Genomic DNA, 19,817 nt, shown 5'->3' with positions numbered 1-19,817 from the left:
GAATAAAACAAGACTTGGGCCTTGAGGATAAGACCATGGGAGAGGGGATATCGTGTTACAACCCAGTCGTATACAGGAAGCAGGCTATAAGTTAGGCTTGCTATATAAGCTATAAAATAGTATAAGTAAAATAAATAATAAATTAATAATCAAAGTAATTATTATATTTAAATTATAAAAAAAAATTATAATTTATATAAATAAGATTATAATTATAATAATAATTTAAAAGAAAATATTATAATAAAAAAAGTAATTTTTTATAATATATAAAAATTTTTAAATTTATTTTATAAATAAATTTTAGCTTTTTAGCTTTTAATATAATTATTATATTAATTTAAGCTTTACTTATAACTTTTTAACTCTAATTACTTAGTTATAGTTTATAATTTATTATTAATATAATACTTAACCGCTTAAATTAACTACTCTAGTTATTTTACTAATATAAACTATAACTAGTTTATCCCTTAGGAACCTTAGCTGTTACACTTATAAAGCTTTTACTTCTAGCTATTTTATTATATGGGAATTGCTAGACGGGCATAACACTTTGGCTACACGGGCATAACTCTTACACGGGCATGATTTTTACCACTTCTAATTGGTCGCATTATACCTGTTAACAGACGCAGGATTCTGCCGCCCTAGCTACAAGTACCTAGGCTATCTCACCTCACCTTTATGTAAATTAGTTCATTTCGCCTAAGCCGCCATATAGTAACCATAAGGTTACGTAGTTAACGTGAGTCTAGGGCTTACCTTCTCCTTTTCCTTAGGTTTTAAATAAACTATAGTATAGCACCTCATGTTAAAGAAAAAGCGGCTAATTCTTTTATATATAAATGCCTTTCCTGTTCCTAAAACCTATAAGGACGCGTTTATAACATGTTTATATTAAGTCCTTTATATCGCGTAAATCTTTATAGGCAGTAAAGCCCTAGTCCAGGCGATCAATTGCACCGAGAAACGCAATAATAGCCTAGTTAGTAAGGTAAATCTAGTCCTTTACTAGTCGAAGATCAACTGTAATCCGCGAGTAGTTTTACGGCGAGTATTAGTTAGTTTTATAGACTTAGAGATAAAAATACACTTAATAACCTATTTACTTTTTTCCTATAAACACTTTTAAGTCTTCTATACCCTTACAGCTTATAAGGCCTTTATAAGACTATATAGGGCCTTTAATCTGATTATAAAATATATCTTTAAAATAACTTTATTTGTGGAACTAAACAAAGCCAGCATATCAAAGTACTTATACCCAGCCTAGAAGGGGATTTATTTGCCCCTAAACCTCCTAAATCGCTCTTATTTATATAATAACTTTTAATAAGAATAAAACCTGAGTTTAAATTTATAATAAGTATAATATAAGAGATTATTAGTAAAGGCCAAAGGTTAACTATAGATTTTATTTAATTATATAAGCAGGTATAAGCTTAGCAAGAAAAATAAGGGTAATTACCTTTAAGTTTTAAATTATATAACTCTCCTTTATTATATTTTTTACCTTATATATTACCTATATAATTTTCTTAAATATTATTAACTTTTAAGAATATTAATTTCTTACCTATATAATAGTATTTATCCCTTACTTTAAAGCTAATTCTTAACCTATTAATTCTAGGTAATATAGTATTCTTGGCTAAAACCCTTTTTAAGATAATAAATATATTTATAAAGGAGAACAGGTTTGGCATTATTTGATAGAATAAGTACTTTTATAAAGGATAGCTAATTAGGTACTTAGTTTAATATAATTAGTTTAGGTAATTTTAAGCTATAAGGGGCTTTGGTCTTTAAAACCAAAGGACTTATAAGTGTGGATGCGAATAGATAATAATTACTAAGGCTTTAAAGAAAAGTAAATAGCTTTTTTAATAATATAAAAATATAAAATATTATTAATACAACTATATATAAAGTATTATACTATTTATATACCTTTTCTACTAATAACTTACTATACTAGTTAAAGCAACTATTAAGTTAATAAGCTATTAAGCAGGTATTTAAGCTAGTAATATAGCTACTATTATTAAGAAGTAATTTCTTAATATTATACTTTTATAAAAAGATATTTATAATACTTATTTGCTTATTAACTAGGAGAAATTTAAGGGCTATATATTTATTATAATATTAATCAGACTTTTTAATAAGAAAAAAATCTTATATATTACTAAGTAAGCTAATAATAACCTAAATAAACTACTTAGCCTTATTTAAACCTTTTTATATTATTTATAAATATAAAAGCGCTTCCTTAAAGTTATTAGCTTTAATAATATATATAATATTAACCCTCCGGAAGAGGTAAAACCGCTAATACAGATTTATTTGGCAGCTTTAGCCTTATAGGCCTTTTTAGCCTTTTAGCCTTTTTAGCCTTAGCTTTACTAGCCTTATTAGCCCTTTTTATAGCTAGTTTTATAGCTTTCTTAGTATTATATTTTAGTTTAGTATTTTTAAAGGCCTTTTTTTTTAAATTCTTAATTATTTTTATAACCTTTTTAATTTTTATAAAATTAGGATTTTTAGCTTTAAAGTAAGTATTTTTTTTATTATAAAAAGCTTTTAATTTATTAATAGCTATATTACTTATTAGGCTTTATTAACTTTAACCCTTAAAGGATATAATAAATAACTTACTTATATTAGGCTTCTTATTATACTTAAAGGTTATCTTATTATTATTATTTATAAATAGCTATAATAAATATTAGTAAGTACTTATAAGAGATATATATATATAAGAGCAATAACTTATAATTAGTTATATTAGGTTTTAATAGTAAAAAAGGTAAATAACTTAAATATAAAATTAACTTAAAATATAAGAGAAACCTTATAAATATATTATATATATAAGTATTTTAGGGTTTTAGCGTAATTTAGCGTAAATTATAGCCGTAAATAATAATATATAAAGTTTAATTATATAATAATAGCTAAGGCTATTATAAGGTGGCTATAACTAGTAAGTTATAGCGCGGTACTAATTATGCTAAAATAATTTACTTTTTTAGTTTTTTACTATTTTTAGCCTAATATAGCCTAATATTATTTTAGATTTTACGCTTATATAATACTAGTATTATATGTGTAATTTTATTTAACTATAAAGCAAATTAACCAAATATTAATATATAATATTAATTACTTTAAGCTTCTTTTATTTTAAGTTATTAAATAAACCTATTTTAGGATAATATTTAATATTATATTTAATTTAATAAATAATAAGAAAAAAAAAGAACTTTAATTTCTTATAAAAAGTATTTATAAACTTATTATAAAATACTTAATTTAATAGCTTAATATTATTATTATAAACTTTAATAAGGTAATAAAATTTACTCTTAATAATTAGTTCTTAAATATATAATAATAGCTTTATATTTATTATATTTTTTTAAATATTTTACTTAAATTAAAAACTAAGTAAATAGGCAAATATAAGGAAAATATTAGCCCTAGTACTAATAATAATAAAGATATTTCCCCTAAGGTATAAGTTAGGCTTAGCGCTATAAATAAATATTTAATTAAAGACTTTTTAACTTATAATTATATTTCTTATACCTATTAAGATATTATTTTAATATAAAAATAAGTTTTTTATACTAAAATAAAAAAAGTATTTAAGTAAGTATAAAAAGATTTTTATAAAGAGTTTAATAACTAATAAGTAATTCTATAATACCTTTATTTAACCTATTTGCCTATTAGTGCTTAATAGATATAATACTTTATTTATTATTATTATAACTTTAATATTTATATTATATCTGGTATAAAAGTAAATAATAATAATATTAAAAGCTATCTTTTAAATAATATAAGCCACTTATATTAATTAATTAAAGCAATATAAAATATAATATATAACCAAGAACATGCTTTTATAAATATATATAAATAAAATAATATTCTTATTACTCCTTAATATCTAGGTTTACCCCTCCAAAAAAGGTAAAACCACTAATATAAATTTATTAGGCAGCTTTACCCTTAGTATTATTAGCCTTATTAGGCTTTTTATAACTAATATAATAGCTTTTTTAAAGTTATACTTTAGCTTTATATTTTTAAAAGCTTTTTTTTTATATTTTTAATAGCTTTATTATTTTTTTTAATTTTTATTAAATTAAAATTTTTAGTTTTATAATAGTTATTTTTTTTATTATAAAAAGCTTTTAATTTAATATTAATTATATTATCTTTTAAGTTTTATTAGCTTTTAACTCTTAAAAATTATAATAAGTAACTTATTTATATTAGGCTTTTTAGTACTTTTACTTATATTATTATTAATATATATTTTATATATAATAGTTTATAAATAACTATAATAAATATTAATAAGTACTTATAAAAGATATATATATATAAGAGTAATAACTTATAATTAATTATATTATTATAGTAAGGTTTTAATAATAAAAAAGGTAAATAACTTAAATAAAAAGAAATAAAACTAACTTAAAATATAAGTAAAAGTAAATTATATAAATATATTATATATATAAGTATTTTAGGTTTTTAATATAATTTAATATAAGTTATAAGTATAAAGTTATTATAATATATAAAGTTTACCTTTATAATAATAATAGCTAAAGCTATTATAAAATAGCCTTAGCTAATAACTATAATATAATACTAATTACGCTAGTATATTTAATATATTATAATATATAAATAATTTACTTTTTTAATTTTTTATTATTTTTAGCCTAATATAACCTAATATTATTTTAAATTTTACGCTTATATAATACTTATATTATATATATAATTTTATTTTATTATAAAGCGAATTAATTATAAATTAATATCTAGGTTTAATTAATAATTATCTTAATAAACTATAAATAACTATATTCTTAAAAGGATTTAAGCTAATTAATAAGTAATACTATATTACTTATAAGTTTCTACTAATAAGTAAGAATCCCTTTTTAAACTTTATTAAACCTTATAATAATAACTATATAATTTTAATTAAACTTAAAATCCCTTACTATTATAAAGTCTATATAAAGCTAGATTTTATAATACTTTTTATTAAATAAAAAGTCTATTTATTAATTTATAGTTAATTCGCTTTATAATCAAATAAAATTATATATATAATATAAATATTATATAAGTATAAAATCTAAAATAATATTAGGTTATATTAGGCTAAAAATAATAAAAAACTAAAAAAATAAATTATTTATATATTATAATACGTTAAATATACTAGTGTAATTAGTGCTGCGCTATAACTACTAGCTAAGGCTATCTCGCGATAGCCTCAGCTACTGTTATTATAAAGGCAAACCTTATATATTGTAGTGAAAAGTCTATTTATACTAGTAACTTTAGGAATTAGTATTAAAAGATTTATATTAATAAATTCTTAATCTAAAAGTTATTATAATATTATATAAAAAACTAAAAAATATTTATAAGGTAAAAAGTTAATAAGAACTAGCAAAGAGTAATAAGAAAAATATAGGTTATATTATTATTAAGTAATAAAAGAAAAATAAATTACTTAGCTTTTAATTTATAATTATTTGATTATTTTTATAAGCTTTTATAATAATTACTAAAAACTATTATTAAGAGTAGATCTAATTTATAACTAAGGCTTAAAAGATAAATTATATTAAATAACTATTAATAATTAACTAACTTTAAGGTAATTTTAAGTATTATTAGGTAAAACTACTATATTACCTTTGCAAGGAAGTACTTGTGGGCCGAGACAGTATAAGCGAATTAGAAGTGGTAAAATTTATGCCCGGATAATAGTTATACCCGGGTAGTAAAAGTGTTATGCCCGTGTATTAATTCCCTATTATATTACTACTAAATTATACTATTAAGAGTATTATAACAGCTAAAAGTTTCTAAGGGATAAACTAGTTATAATTTATATTAATAAAACAACTAGGGCAATTAATCTAAGCAATTAGGTATTACATGGTAATAAGTTATAAACTATAACCAAGTAATCAGAGTTAAAAAGTTATAAATAAAGCTTAGGTTAATATAATAATTATTATTAAAAGCTAAGAAGCTAAAATCTATTTATAAAGCGAATTTGGGGTTCTTATATACAGGGTGGTCGCTCTTTCCTGAGGGCGACTTCTGACTGTGAGTCGTCCTGATCGCAAGGAGACTCTTGCGATCACCTTGTACGCTCCGACTATTGTTCTGACATGGGCCTTGTCCCTCCACGGGGTGGCTCATGCAGTCGGCCCATTCTGCGACCTACACTGCAGCCTGCGGCTGGGTCGTAACAAGTATCTTACTTACGCCCTATACTATCCTCTTTTTTACTTTAAAAGACAGCTCTAAATTATTACTAGGAAGAAGTAATAGCGTATCTGGACTGGATTAAACAGGAAGATAATCGGATTAAGGCTAGGGTAGCTGCAGAAATACGTGACGATCCCACGGAAAAGGAGGGGTGTAAAACACGTTTGGAGGAGCATAGAGAAAGACATAGAATAATAATAATAGGAAAACAACTGGTCTTGTTCTAGTATTCCGATATTGCTTATGTATTATGTGTTATTCTAAGCGTGTGTGGATAGAAGCTATCCCAGGTTTCCTGAAGCAAAGCCTTTTTAGACATTCATATTATAAACGGCAGTATTGTTAGCCACGTCCGCCGGTAGCCACTGTCCGGCAATCGTATTATTGTACGTAAGCTGCGCAAGTGCAAAAGTATGTAGCTGCGACACTAACACCGTGGCAGCCAAGGGCACAACCCGGTGCACCATGGCATTCTGAGTGAGCATGGCAATATACTCTTCGCCGGTGACCGAGGTGACAGCCGCATCAAATGACACACGAATCAACGCATCAGGAGACTTGCTGCTGAGTAGTGACGTGGAAAGCAGCCAAAGCGCCGGGCCACCCTCTTCCGTCGAAGCGTCTGCAACGTGGAGCAAACCAGAGCTAGCACGTAGTTGCGGCGCTCGGAGTCGGAAGAATTGCAGCTCGCCCGTGGAGGTAACACGTCCAAAAGAGCCTGAACCGCCTGTGGAATTGCCCGCGAGACTGAACCAGACTCCGGCCAGAGGGCCCGAGACGGTTGTCATACCAACCGGTGTCCGGCCGATGCTGGGCGGAATCGGCAGCTGTACCGTCTCTCCGCTCGTTTGGTTGATCCGCATAATAGACGAGTCGGTGTCCTGGGTTACATAGATGAGTTTAGTCGTCGGATCTTCTTGGATAAACACTGGGCTGTTGAGGCACGGATACAACTTCTGGTCTGTCGTGTTGGTCATGTTGGCTGAGAAGACGTAATATCCGCCCGTTTCTTTTGACGCGGTCTTTAGACTGGCCCAAACGCGGCCGCCGGTCTCATACACGCAATGCGGGCCATTCCCTGGCGCCGGAATATCAATCGTCTCGATTATGGACGGAGGGGACTTGAGGGCACAGCCAGGATCCACAAGAAGCAGTTTGTTGTCGTGTTGAAGTGTCATCCACACTTTCCCGGGGTACAGAGTCGACGGCCAGATGCCATGGAGGCCGGACTTGTCGGAGCTGCCCATGGGGAAGGACTGGTACGCAATCGGAGCCTCGGTGACGGCGTCGAGTTGAATTTTGATGAGTACACTGTCAGACATCTGGGACAAAAAGACAAAGTCTGTGCCAGGAATGCGCGCAAATTCGTGGGTTTCGGTGGCAGGTGGAAGTTGGTACTCTGTGAGGCGGCGGCTCTTGAGGGACGTTATAGGGCGATGGGACGACACGATGCTGGTGTGCAACGCCAGCGCGGCAACGAGAGAGTTAAAAGTATAAGAAAGCATGATTAACTCTAATTTTTATTTGGGAATTATGTTCAAACATCACAGAGTCAGGCGCGGGGTGCACTGCGTATTTCTACTTCGTGTAGTACAAGTAATCCAAAACTATACTGATAGAAAAACTTTACTAATGATGTTCTATTGTTCGGCCGCGCCGCAGTAGGGACCAGGGATCGGGCCTTGGGCGCTATATCACAGTGAAATACGAGATTAGGCTTGGTCGAGCTTAGCCCCACGTTTTATGTAGTAACGTTCGTAACAGCTCGCTATATAAGCGCGGGAGAATACCAGGAGGCGCTGAATATACTCTGGATTTCTAAGCCACATAATAATAAGATCATAAATAGATAGGCTGGCAAAAAAAAAGAGTTTTATTTTAATCACGGCTAGTTTTATTGTGTTCTTTTTGTTATTGAGTAGCAAAACAGTGTTGTCCGCTTCTGAAACTCGAATAGCAATCGACAAGTGGATTACGATGCGTGCGATGGCTGGTACTTGATAGCTAACGCGTGCAACTAAACATAAATTATAATGGGTATTATTTGGGCTATGCGTTAGTCTAACCACGGGCTTTGTTAATAACACAACACAAGTCAACCCATGATGTGCGTCTTATCAGGAAGTTAGGCCTCTAAACTGAACCACAATCATATTCGCTTTAGAGGTGTCTTTATGACTTAGCTACTGCTCGTATAAGCAAATGCTTTGCTCGTACACACGCTCGGCGTAATGCAAATAACTGGGGAATGCTCCATAACACCACTTTTTCGGATTTGTTTATCTGTTTTTTTGGGGGGGAGTAACACACTCGCCTTCCCAGCTACATACCGTGTAAAGTACATATTTCACCAAGTTGAACGACATGAAGGCACGCGGGGCTTTCGGCTTTGCATCTACTAGCTAGCTATCTAAAAACTCAATGAGCTATGACTCTACAACGCTATCGAAAAATATGAAGAAAATAGCTTAATACTTAGTTTAGGGTAGCGACAAGCTGCCTCTGCAACCATCCCATCAAAGGCTTACTCGCTCAGTTCTTTTCGACGCTGCCATAAAGCAAGCAAGAACTGGGCAATTTGGACTGCATGATGGCGCCGAGAGAGCATGGATAACCTGGCGACTTGATTGACCTTCGTTGTATTGAAGCAGCCAGTGGCGTCGTTATGCAGCGCCACCTTCAGCTGCAAGGCCTCAGCCAATTGGCGTGTCAGAAGCCAAGGACAGGGAAAGAGGAAACTTTGTCCTTTAAAAAGAAAGCTTTGACCTGGCGCATCGAGAACTCGACTGTTCTACCCTACCCGGGTAAAGTGGGTAGAAAGCCCGGCTCATTATTCTACTCTTCCATCTTAAACTTTACTGTCCATAGTAATTGATCCCTTCTCTGTCCCTCCTAATTCATTTAATGTGGAGTCGCACTTCTCATTTGCGCGACGTCATGACCTGCCACAACTAGGCGAAGGTGGAGTGCGTGGGCAACTAGATACGTGAGGGTATAATTGTCCCCAAGTCTCACAGCAGCAGGGGCGTTATTTCGAGCGTCGCTGTTAAATCTGGCATTAACTCAGAGGCGGAAGACTTTCTAGATTAGGTTAGTGCCACATTCATTTACACTACTATTTATAGACCTGGCTTAAGCCTTACTAAAGTGGCTATGTGGTTATATGGATATTAATCTATAGATGTGCTGCATATCAATACATGGCCTTGAATTTTTGTGGATATTGATATACGCAGGTCTGGGTCTTGTTTTATGCAATTGACTATAGCATTCGTTGCGTGTGGGCTTTACGAGTCGTGAATCGCGGCTAGTCCGAGCAGGGATCTGAGATTGAAGCCACCCGTCTTCATGCCAAACAATTGAGAATTGAGAAAGTTTTTGTTTAAAAAAAAAAACATGGCATGAGTAGCACACGCTAAGGAAACTTGCCAGGGTTACTTGTCACCTGCAATGTCCCCTTTGTAGCTATGCGACTGGTTGAAGCTCTTATTCTCGTCGTTGAGCTAGTTTTGCGACTCGGAAATCAGTGATCAGATACCAAGAAGTCAGTGATTTTGATTGATGACAACTTATCAATTTCGAAAGCTGCAGTGTGCGGGATAGTATACGAGATGCGGCGTCCCTATCAATTGCCAAAAGGAGACCGACATCACGCGTGCCTACACGCGATTTCGCGTTCAATGCTAACAGAAAAAGAAAACAAACCAAAAAAACTAGGCGGCACAAAAAAAGCAACAAAAGCAACAAAAAAAAAGAGACAAAGCTTCATGTCCCCAGCTGCATTAGCCTGACTGAAGAAGAAGCAGCATCGCAATTTGACTACGATGTTCAGCCAGCTAATATAACATCCTTGTCGGCTCAGGTGTCAAGTCAAAGAGGCTCGTCGCTCAGCATCCCATTGGCTCGAGCGGCCGTGCACAGACTACGCGACGACGCACCTTTTCTATTTTTGTAATATGCCCCAAGCGATTATTCAAGTCACCGATACAATCCTTCAGGAACCAAATGGGTCTCGGAGCAAGTCAGCATTACAACAGACAACAGGAAAGAACCAAGGAAGAAAAGCCTGATAATTATTACCCAATGCGTGCATTCTCATTTTTGCTCTATCTGCCATCACATAGCATTTCTTGACGAGCGTCTTGCTGCCGACGCGGGGTTGGAGTGGAAAGTCTTTATTATGAATCTAACTAGACATATTTTACTGATACTAGATTACAAGTTTAAGATATTCTCTTAGCTATAGTATAGTTGGCTACAAGGCAGATATAACAAAGAAAGGTAGGTTATTAGAGTTTTACCTTTTGGATTAGTTACAACGCAGCCAGGTGGTGTGGACAGTTAGTACGGAGAGACCTACCCTATATACTCTAGTTAGTAGGTACCTGTGGCATGCACATTCTACCAATACAGATTAAGTATCTTGTAAACATAATTCGTTGCATGATTTGTTGCTTTTAATATCTCCTATAAATTATTTTGGTGATCTTTTCGACGCTCAGAAATGGATTTTAATAAAAGAAACTTGCTTACTACGAGTATTAGTGCTAAATAGATGGAAATGTTCCGGACCCTGCAAATAATTAGAGAGGTTGTAGAATACTTCACCTTGCATGCAGATTTGTGATAATTAAATGTATCTGCTAACATATTCTAGCACCTTTCACAATACTCAAGTTAGCATGGGTCACATCAGCTGCCGTCGCGTCGCCTCACTTGTTCACGCGTCTAGTTTTGTTTTGCCGAACGCGTCGTGAACTCTTTTCGTCAACAACAATAATCTGTTCGATCAAATCGATCGAACAGAACCATTCATGCGATTCGAACGTCGAAAAGCCATGCAGGGTTCGATTCGTGTATCGAACGAAATGGGCCATGTTCGCTTCGAATATCAAATGAGACGGACCAATTCGATTCGCATCGAATCGAACGACAAGAAATTCGATTCGACATTCGTAAGACTTGGTATCGAATGAATTTATCGATTCGATTCCCGTTCGCTGGCCGTAATAAACAATGGTCTAGCCCTTTCAGAGGCTCACTTCGTATTAAGCAAAAAAGAGCAGAGTTTTTTTAAGGTCGAGCAGCTCTGAAGGTCATTACTCACGCTTATAATACGATTTGCTATAGAAAGGCATCTGACCAGAACCCTGATGCAGTATGCGAGAAAGTATACAAGATAGTAAATCACTCTATCGCGCACGTATCCTACCCTGGCACGTGCACGTTGAGCAGGGGGTATTTCGGCTGCTGTTTATCGGCATAACCGAGAAAAAAAATAAGGGCGCAAATGTACATGGCCGCGGACCGTCATGCGGTGGGGTGCCGCCGTAATTCGAAGTCTGTCTGCTTAGGTATAATCAGTACACACGCGCGCGGGGGATGTTGTTGACACGGCCAAAATACGCCGTCACCCAGGCATTGTCTCCTTGCCGTCTACTAAAGCTGTCAGGGTATCTGACACGTATAGGTGCTAATCCAGAATTATTCTGACATATGTGAGTGCCTTGATAGTCTTCCTAGACGGCAAGGAGACATCATAAACGGGAGACGCTGCCAGGTGCCATGTCAGAAAACACCCCTCTACCGCGTGGGTACTAGGGTAGGTAGTCGACAAGTAACTAGGGTGCATATTTTCCAAAGTCACGTCGCTTAGCGCCCAGGCTGGGAGAACAAGTACCGGCCCTATGCGGAAACTAGATCGAGTCAGTACCAGTACGTCGGCAGAATTATGGGGAGCAGCTTGTTGCAATGGTCGGTCTAGCAGCACGGCGGGACCATCGGCAGCTACGTAATGTCGTGCATGAATATCGTATCCCCATGCGGTATCTTTTTCTACTGCAAAACGGGACCCCTATTTGATGGCAGGGTTCAAACCTGGCAACCTGGTTGGCATGGGTGCTCGCAGCCCTGTAAGTATTTCGATCTTCCTTGTCGGTACGGATACCAACTACCGAGTAGGCATTCGAAAATTACCCATATCGCCCAGTAGACCGTAGAGGCGCACGGAGCAGCGCAATATGGTACGAGTACACTAGAAAACCTGGTTCAATAAGCAAGCAATTAAGAACATGGCCGTTTGTGTCACTTCCGCGAGTGTATTCTGAAAAAGAGAAAACACATACAAGAGGCTTCGTCGCTCAACGTTCTTCGCTCTTGATAACAATCTACTACTCTATATTCTATCGATCACTCCTCACTTGGAGAATCTTTTCAACCCGTATTTGCAAACAATTTACACAACGCAACCATGGGAATCAACGCTGATGCTGCCATCAAATACGCCCAAGCCGCGCTTATCGCCGCCAGAGGTGGTGTGGTAATCGATGCATCTGACGCCAACGGCATATACTCTTATATCTTTTCCATCTTTGCGATTAGTGTTGGTTTAGTTCCTGAAGTCGGCCCTCTTCTGGCTGCCTTGACATCGCTATTCGGCGCCGTCCTCTTCCCCTCGAAGAAGGATCCCAACGCCTTGTGGAACAGCCTACGCAAACAAATTGAAACCTTGATTGGTGCCAAGATCCAGGAGAGTCAGGTCAAGATCTTGCAGAAGAAAGTCGAGGGTTTCGCCGCAAATATGAAGGCTTTTACCCGCGTCTATTATGACTATGAGAAGATTACCGATGCCAAGGAGAAGGCAAAGCAGGCCGAGACTCTTCGCACCCATCACACTGCCTTCCTTGCGGTCCTAACCGCGGGAATCCCGGAATTCCAGGTCGAGGATTACGCCGTGGCCGCTCTTCCGCTATTTACCCAGGCCGCTAGCATGCACCTTACGCTCCTGTCTGACGGCATTAAGCACGGAGAAGCATGGGGATGGACTAAAAACTACATTAAAGACAACCTACAGGCTGAGTTTGACGAGCATACAGTCTCCTCTCCTAAGCCCATCCGAGCTCCGTACTGCCGAGCCAAACAATCGCAGCGAGAGCCATCGCAGCGAGAGGCCCTCAAGGAGTCTATCGCCACCGGCGAGGCTGCGGGCTGGGACGCCGAGCTGCTCGACACCTGGAGAGATGCGCTCGCGTTCCAGTCTAATGCGACCGCCCCTGGTAACGCGACCGCCGGGCCTGGCGCGACTCTGACCTACCCCGCCTACGTTAAGAAGTACTACGAGAAGGGCCGTACACTTGTCAAGCCTTACACGTCGAAATGGGGCGAAAAGGGACTCAAGGAGGCTCTACATGCTATTGCCCTATCTGACTACGACACGACCATGATCAAGAACGTGCTCACGCCTGCTGAGTTCTGGCCGTATATGGCTGGCAAGGAGATGCCTAAATCCGCTCAGCTGGCGCTAGATCGCGAGATCTTCTCAGGCCCGTACGGCCGGTACACCAACGGCGCCACCTGGGACGCCAAGAAGCAGCCTTCCGTGACCGAACGCGGGAATAACATCACGGCCGTTAGAGTGCGCCACTACCAAGACGTCGACTCTCTCCAAGTAAAGTACGGAGTTCATTGGGGACACTTGTTTGGAGACGGCAAGGGTGGCGTTGAGCATCAGGCCAACTTGGCCTTTGACGAGTATATTGAGGCGGTTGATGTGCAGTACGGAGAGAAAATCGGTCAGCTGACGTTCTTTTCTAACAAGAAAAAGAAGTATGGGGGGTATGGAGCCGGACAGCATTCGCGTCAAAAGAGCACTGTCAAGCATGAAGGATTCGGCTTGACCAGCATGGTTGTCACCAACTGGGAGGCGCATGCTCCCACCGGCTGCGAGGGCGTTATCTTTGGCTTCAGACCTCTTCTCGGCGCCGGGCCTTGATTCCTAACTTTAATGCGCCAACAAACTGTACTAGGGTTTATTAAAAATTTATAGTAGTGTGCTCTCCAGCCTTTAGATATTAGGTTAGTAAGTGTTACGACCCAGTTGTATGCAGGAAGCAGGCTGTAAGTTAGGCCGGCTATATAAGCTATAAAATAATATAAGTAAAGCTAATAATAAATTAATAGTTAAAATAACTAATATATTTAGATTATAAAAGGGGATTATAATTTATATAAGTAAAATTATAATTATAATAATAATTTAAAAGAAAAATATTATAATAAAAAAAATAATTTTTTATAATATATAAAAACTCTTAAATTTATTTTATAAATAAACTTTAATTTTTTAGCTTTTAATAATAATTATTATATTAATTTAAGCTTTATTTATAACTTTTTAATTTTAATTACTTAGTTATAATTTATAACCTATTACCAACGTAATACCCAACTGCTAAAATTGACTGCCCTAACTAGTTGTTCTGCCAATATAAACTACGACTAGTTTATCCCTTGAGAACCTTAGCCGTTACACCTGGGGCCGACCCCGTCCAAGACCCTCCCTGTGTTATCATGACGGAGTTTGACAAGGATAGCGGGCCGGTATTCCTGATACCTGATAGCAGAAAAATTATCCCGATTCTTCTAGTAAAGAGGGACTTCCTTATTAGAAGTACTCTCTGCTTTTATACCTAGTTTCCTTTAATTATATATTATATTATTATTATTTATAAATTATAAAATATTATTAAAAATATAATTATTATAAATTTTTTTATTAAAATTTTTAAAATAAATTTTAATTATATTAAATTATTATAAAAAAATAAAAAAAAAGGCTAGTTAATTACTAAAACCTACTAGTAATATAATTAATAGCTATACCTAGCTAATTTAATAATAATATATAATTTTAAAAATATTATATATATTATAATATATTAAATTTATTAGCTTAAAAGGTGATTTATAACCTTATATACTAGTAAAAATATATAATAATAATAGTAATTTATAATTATATAAGTTATACCCTAAAAAACTTAAAGTAATTTAATATAATATAAATTAATAAAGTTTATACTTAATTTTTATAAAGCTTATTATTTTCCTTATAATTACCTTATTTTACTTTTATATATTTAATTTAAATAAATTACTTTATAAATAATATAGCTACTTATAAGTTTCTGGCTTTATATTACTTCTTAAAGCACTTATTAATATTAGATTTAGTTAATAATTAATAATTTTATTATAATTATAACTAATATTAAAAAAAATAATAAGCTTAATATAAGTAAATTACTTATTATAATTTTAGGGATTAAAGCTAATAAGCTTAAAAAAGTAATAAAAAGGCTATTATTATAAAAAATATTAATAAAAAAAAATATATTATTAAAAGCTAAAAATATTAAAAAAGTTAAAAAACTTAATAAAATAACTAAAAAAATAAGAAAAAAAAAAGATAAAAAGGAAAATTAAGAAAAATATTATAAAGCTAATTAATAAAAAGTAGCTTTATATTATAGTTTTCCCTTTTATTACGGAGGGAAATTTTAATTATATAATTATTTTTTATATAAAAATACTTTAAAACTTAATATTAAATATATTATTTAATTATAATTATTTATTTTATAAATTTTTTTTAAATAATATAAAAATAAAAATAAAAAATTAATATTATAAAAAATAATAAGCTTTTATATAAAATTTTTATAAAATATATTAAAGTTTTATATAAAAATTAAATAATTACTTAAAAGCTTAATTAAATAATTAACTAGTATAATAGCTATAATAACTACTTAATTTATAAACTTTTAGCTTTTAAATAATTCTACCCCTTATAATTAATAACTTTAACGTGCAAGGGGTAGCGTAGTATTTTATAATATAAAGCCTAATAGCCTGGTACCTAGTAGGGCGTGAGCGCACCTAGCAGAAAAAGTAAGCCCGCCGAGCATTCACCTCGGTAGGTTCAAATGGTTGGTCTGTGGTTCGCGGTGTAAATGCGGGGCGTTTTCGATCGCAACCAACCAGAAGTCGGCGCAGCACCGAAGCCTGCTGTACATTGATGCGTTTCGACAGTTGACCTGTCGTGGGACGAAGAGCACCGGAGACTATACATAATTGACAGACTCTCTACACCATCAATTTTCCAAACATGCCAACTTCTCAAGAATGCCCATGCCGCACAGCACACCATGCGGACGTCGTCAACATTTTTCTTGCTTACATCTATCGTCAGACCCCGACGCGTCACGGCCCCCATCGAAGAAACAAAGATTAAGGCACCCTAACTTTCCGCCAATAATATACTAGGAGAACTTAGCTAAATATCCCTACTCTAAACTGCACCTTATAAAAGAGGTATTACATGCTTTAGATAATATTAATAATGCCCGTCCTGTAAATTTAAGTCCCCTGAGACCTAGACAAAGCGAGCGACTAGCTTTCTGGGGGCCTTTTGATCTAATAATTGAGCGGCCAGCTTAGGAATCTCTCCGACGTAGCACTCTAAAATGTTTAAGAAAAGTTAAGCGATTTGCCTTACACGGCGGTCCAGATATTAGGGATTTAAGAGGGGTAAGCATATACTTATACCCATGCTTTACCAAGGCTGACTATTTATAGTATCCCTTTACTGGCCTAAAATACAAAATAAGCTCCTGAGAGTTGAGCCTTAGCCGCTAAAAACAAGGCTTTTAATCTTTTATTAAAAGAACTGCCACATAAAATATAATTATAATAAAAAGTGTAGGTTTATATAATACTAATTTCTAGTAATATTTAATTAACTATAGTATTTACCCCCCTAGATATACTTATCTAGATAGTAGTAAGCTGTAATATCTGGATAATATAGACAAAATTAAGCAAGCTCTAGGCTGCCTAAAACCCTTTCTTTTACTTTTATAATTTTTAGATAGCGCGTTTAATTCGTTTTAAAATGTAGATATAAATGCTACTAAAAAGGTATAGGTTATAATAAGAGTAATTCTAGTTATTAAAGGGAAGTTAAAAGATCCTAAGTTTATATTAGGGTAGATTCTATTTAATAATCTTAATTACTTAACTAATAGCTTTCTTATAGCTAGGAACCTAGATATATACTACAAAGCATAGCCTAAATAGCTTTAGCTATAAGTATAGAAGTAACTAAGCGGTATAATTAAACCTTTAACCTAAGATCAGCTGCTTATAGCACTAAACTTTTTTTTATACGTAAAGGGTTCTAATAGATTTTTCTTAGTTACTTCTTGTTACGACCTAGCCGCAAGCTACAGTGTAGGTTACAAGAGTAGGCCAAACTATATAAGCTACCACATAGTATAAGTAAGAGAGACTATAAAATAATAGTTAATATAAGTTATTAGTAAAAAGGTACTTATTATATATAAAGTAAGTAATATAAGTAATTATAATAAAATTAATATAAGTAATATTATTACTTATATTTAAGGTAAATAATTATTATAATATATAAAAACCCTTAAATTTACTTTATAAATAAACTTTAACTTTTTAGCTTTTAATAATAATTATTATATTAACTTAAGCTTTACTTATAACTTTTTAACTTTAATTATTTAGTTATAATTTATAACTTATTATTAATATAATACCTAATTACTTAGATTAATTACTTTAATAGCTTTATTAATATAAATTATAACTAGTTTATCTTTTAAGAATCTTAGCTATTATATATTAAAAGCTTTTATTTAAATTATTATTATATTGCTTTAAGTAATACCTAATAATTATTAATATAATATTATATAAAATTATTATTATATTTAAATTAAATCTCTTTATAATAAGAGGGAAAACTATAATATAAAGCTACTTTTTATTAACTAGCTTTATAGTATTCTTTTTAATTTTTCCTTTTATTTTTTTTTCTTATTTTTTTAATTATTTTATTAAGTTTTTTAATTTTTTTAGTATTTTTAGCTTTTAATAATATATTTTTTTTCTTATTAATATTTTTTATAATAATAGCTTTTTTATTATTTTTTTAAGTTTATTAGCTTTAATTCTTAAAATTATAATAAGTAATTTACTTATATTAAGCTTATTACCTTTTTTAGTATTAGTTATAATTATAGTTATTAATTATTAATTAAGTTTAATATTAATAAGTAAAAAGCTATAATACTTTAAAAAGTAATATAAAGCTAGAAACTTATAAGTAATTATATTATTTATAAAGTAATTTATTTAAATTAGGTATATAAAAGTAAAATAAGGTAATTATAAGGAAAATAATAAGCTTTATAAAAGTTAAGATTTTATTAATTTATATTATATTAAATTACTTTAAGTTTTTTAGGGTATAATTTATATAATTATAAGTTATTATTATTATTATATATATTTTTAATATATAAAATTATAAGCTTTTACTAGTATATAAGGTTATAAATTACCTTTTAAGCTAATAAATTTAATATATTATAATATATATATATAGTATTTTTTAAATTATATATTATTATTAAATTAACTAGGTATAGCTATTAATTATATTACTAGTAGGTCCTAGTAATTAACTAGCCTTTTTTTTATTTTTTTTTATTATAATTTAATATTTAAATTAAATAAAACCTAAGAAGAACTAATAATTATCTTTGCTTATAAAATACTTATTAAAATTATATACCTCTAAGAATAAGTCTAATAAATAAAGGAAAAATAATAAAAATAAGCTATAATTATTATTATAATTAAAAAAAACTTAAAAAGAATTTTTAGATTTAAAATATTAAAATTATATAATAAATATTTAGGTATATTTTAAGAATTTCTTACTTAATTTAAAGCTTATTATTAATAATTTTTAATTAAAATAAAAGAATTTTTTATTAAAGTATTATATATAAAAAAATATATAATAAAAGTAATACTTATATAATTTAAATTTATTATAAAAAACTATTTTAATAAAAAAAAATAATTATAAAAAAGAAATTAATATTATTTTTAAAAGTTATAATAAGTTTAAAAAAGCTATTAAAAAAGCTTTTAAAATAATTAATAAAATTAAAGCTATTAAGTATTATATTAATAAGCTTAAATAAAAAAAATTAATATTTAATTATATTATTTACTTTTAATAATTTATATTTTAGCTTAATTAAAAAAATAAACTTTTTATATTAACTTTTTATAAAAAACTTAAAAAAAAAATTAAAAATAAATTTTATAAAAAAAATAAATTAAATAACTTATTAAATTATATTATTATAATAATATAAATTAATAATAAATAATATTAGTAATATATATAAAAAAAATAAGATAAAAAAACTTAAAGCCTTATTAAAAGAAAAAGTTATTAAACTAATTAATATAAAAAGTATAATAAACTTATTACTTATAATTATACTTTTAATTTTAAATAAATAAAACTTAATATTATTAAAAAAAATAATAAAAAAAAATATTATAATTATAAAAAACTAAAATATTTTATTAATAAATATAAAAAACTTAAAAAAAAACTAAAAATTAATATTAAAAAAAAATAAAAAATAACTTAATTTTATTAATTAATAAAAAATTAAAATTATTAAATTAAAAATAAAATATAAAAACTTTAATTAAATTTTTTATTATAATAATAATTATTATATTTATATAAATAATAAATAAAAAAAAATAGTTTTTAAAATAATTAAAAAAACTAAAAAAAAAAATTA

General features: G+C 31.1%; 2 protein-coding genes across 2 annotated transcripts; one reads left to right on the top strand and one right to left on the bottom strand.

Annotated features, from left to right (window-relative positions):
- Positions 1–6,638: 6,638 nt before the first annotated feature.
- On the bottom strand, positions 6,639–7,832 carry G6M90_00g079050 (uncharacterized protein; the record flags this gene model as incomplete). The annotated part of the gene is made up of 1 exon (XM_014683826.1): positions 6,639–7,832. One exon carries the CDS (start codon positions 7,830–7,832, stop codon positions 6,639–6,641), a length of 1,194 nt encoding a protein of 397 aa, XP_014539312.1.
- A 4,745-nt stretch (positions 7,833–12,577) lies between these two features.
- cry8Ba (Pesticidal crystal protein Cry8Ba) lies at positions 12,578–14,098 on the top strand (the record flags this gene model as incomplete). The annotated part of the gene is made up of 1 exon (XM_014683825.1): positions 12,578–14,098. The coding sequence occupies one exon, from the start codon at positions 12,578–12,580 to the stop codon at positions 14,096–14,098; it is 1,521 nt and encodes a 506-aa protein (XP_014539311.1).
- Between the last annotated feature and the right edge of the window lie 5,719 nt (positions 14,099–19,817).

Source organism: Metarhizium brunneum, chromosome 4 (genome assembly GCF_013426205.1).
Source record: "Metarhizium brunneum chromosome 4, complete sequence".
NCBI lineage: Eukaryota > Fungi > Ascomycota > Sordariomycetes > Hypocreales > Clavicipitaceae > Metarhizium > Metarhizium brunneum.
This window is presented reverse-complemented; position numbering and strand designations above follow the sequence as displayed.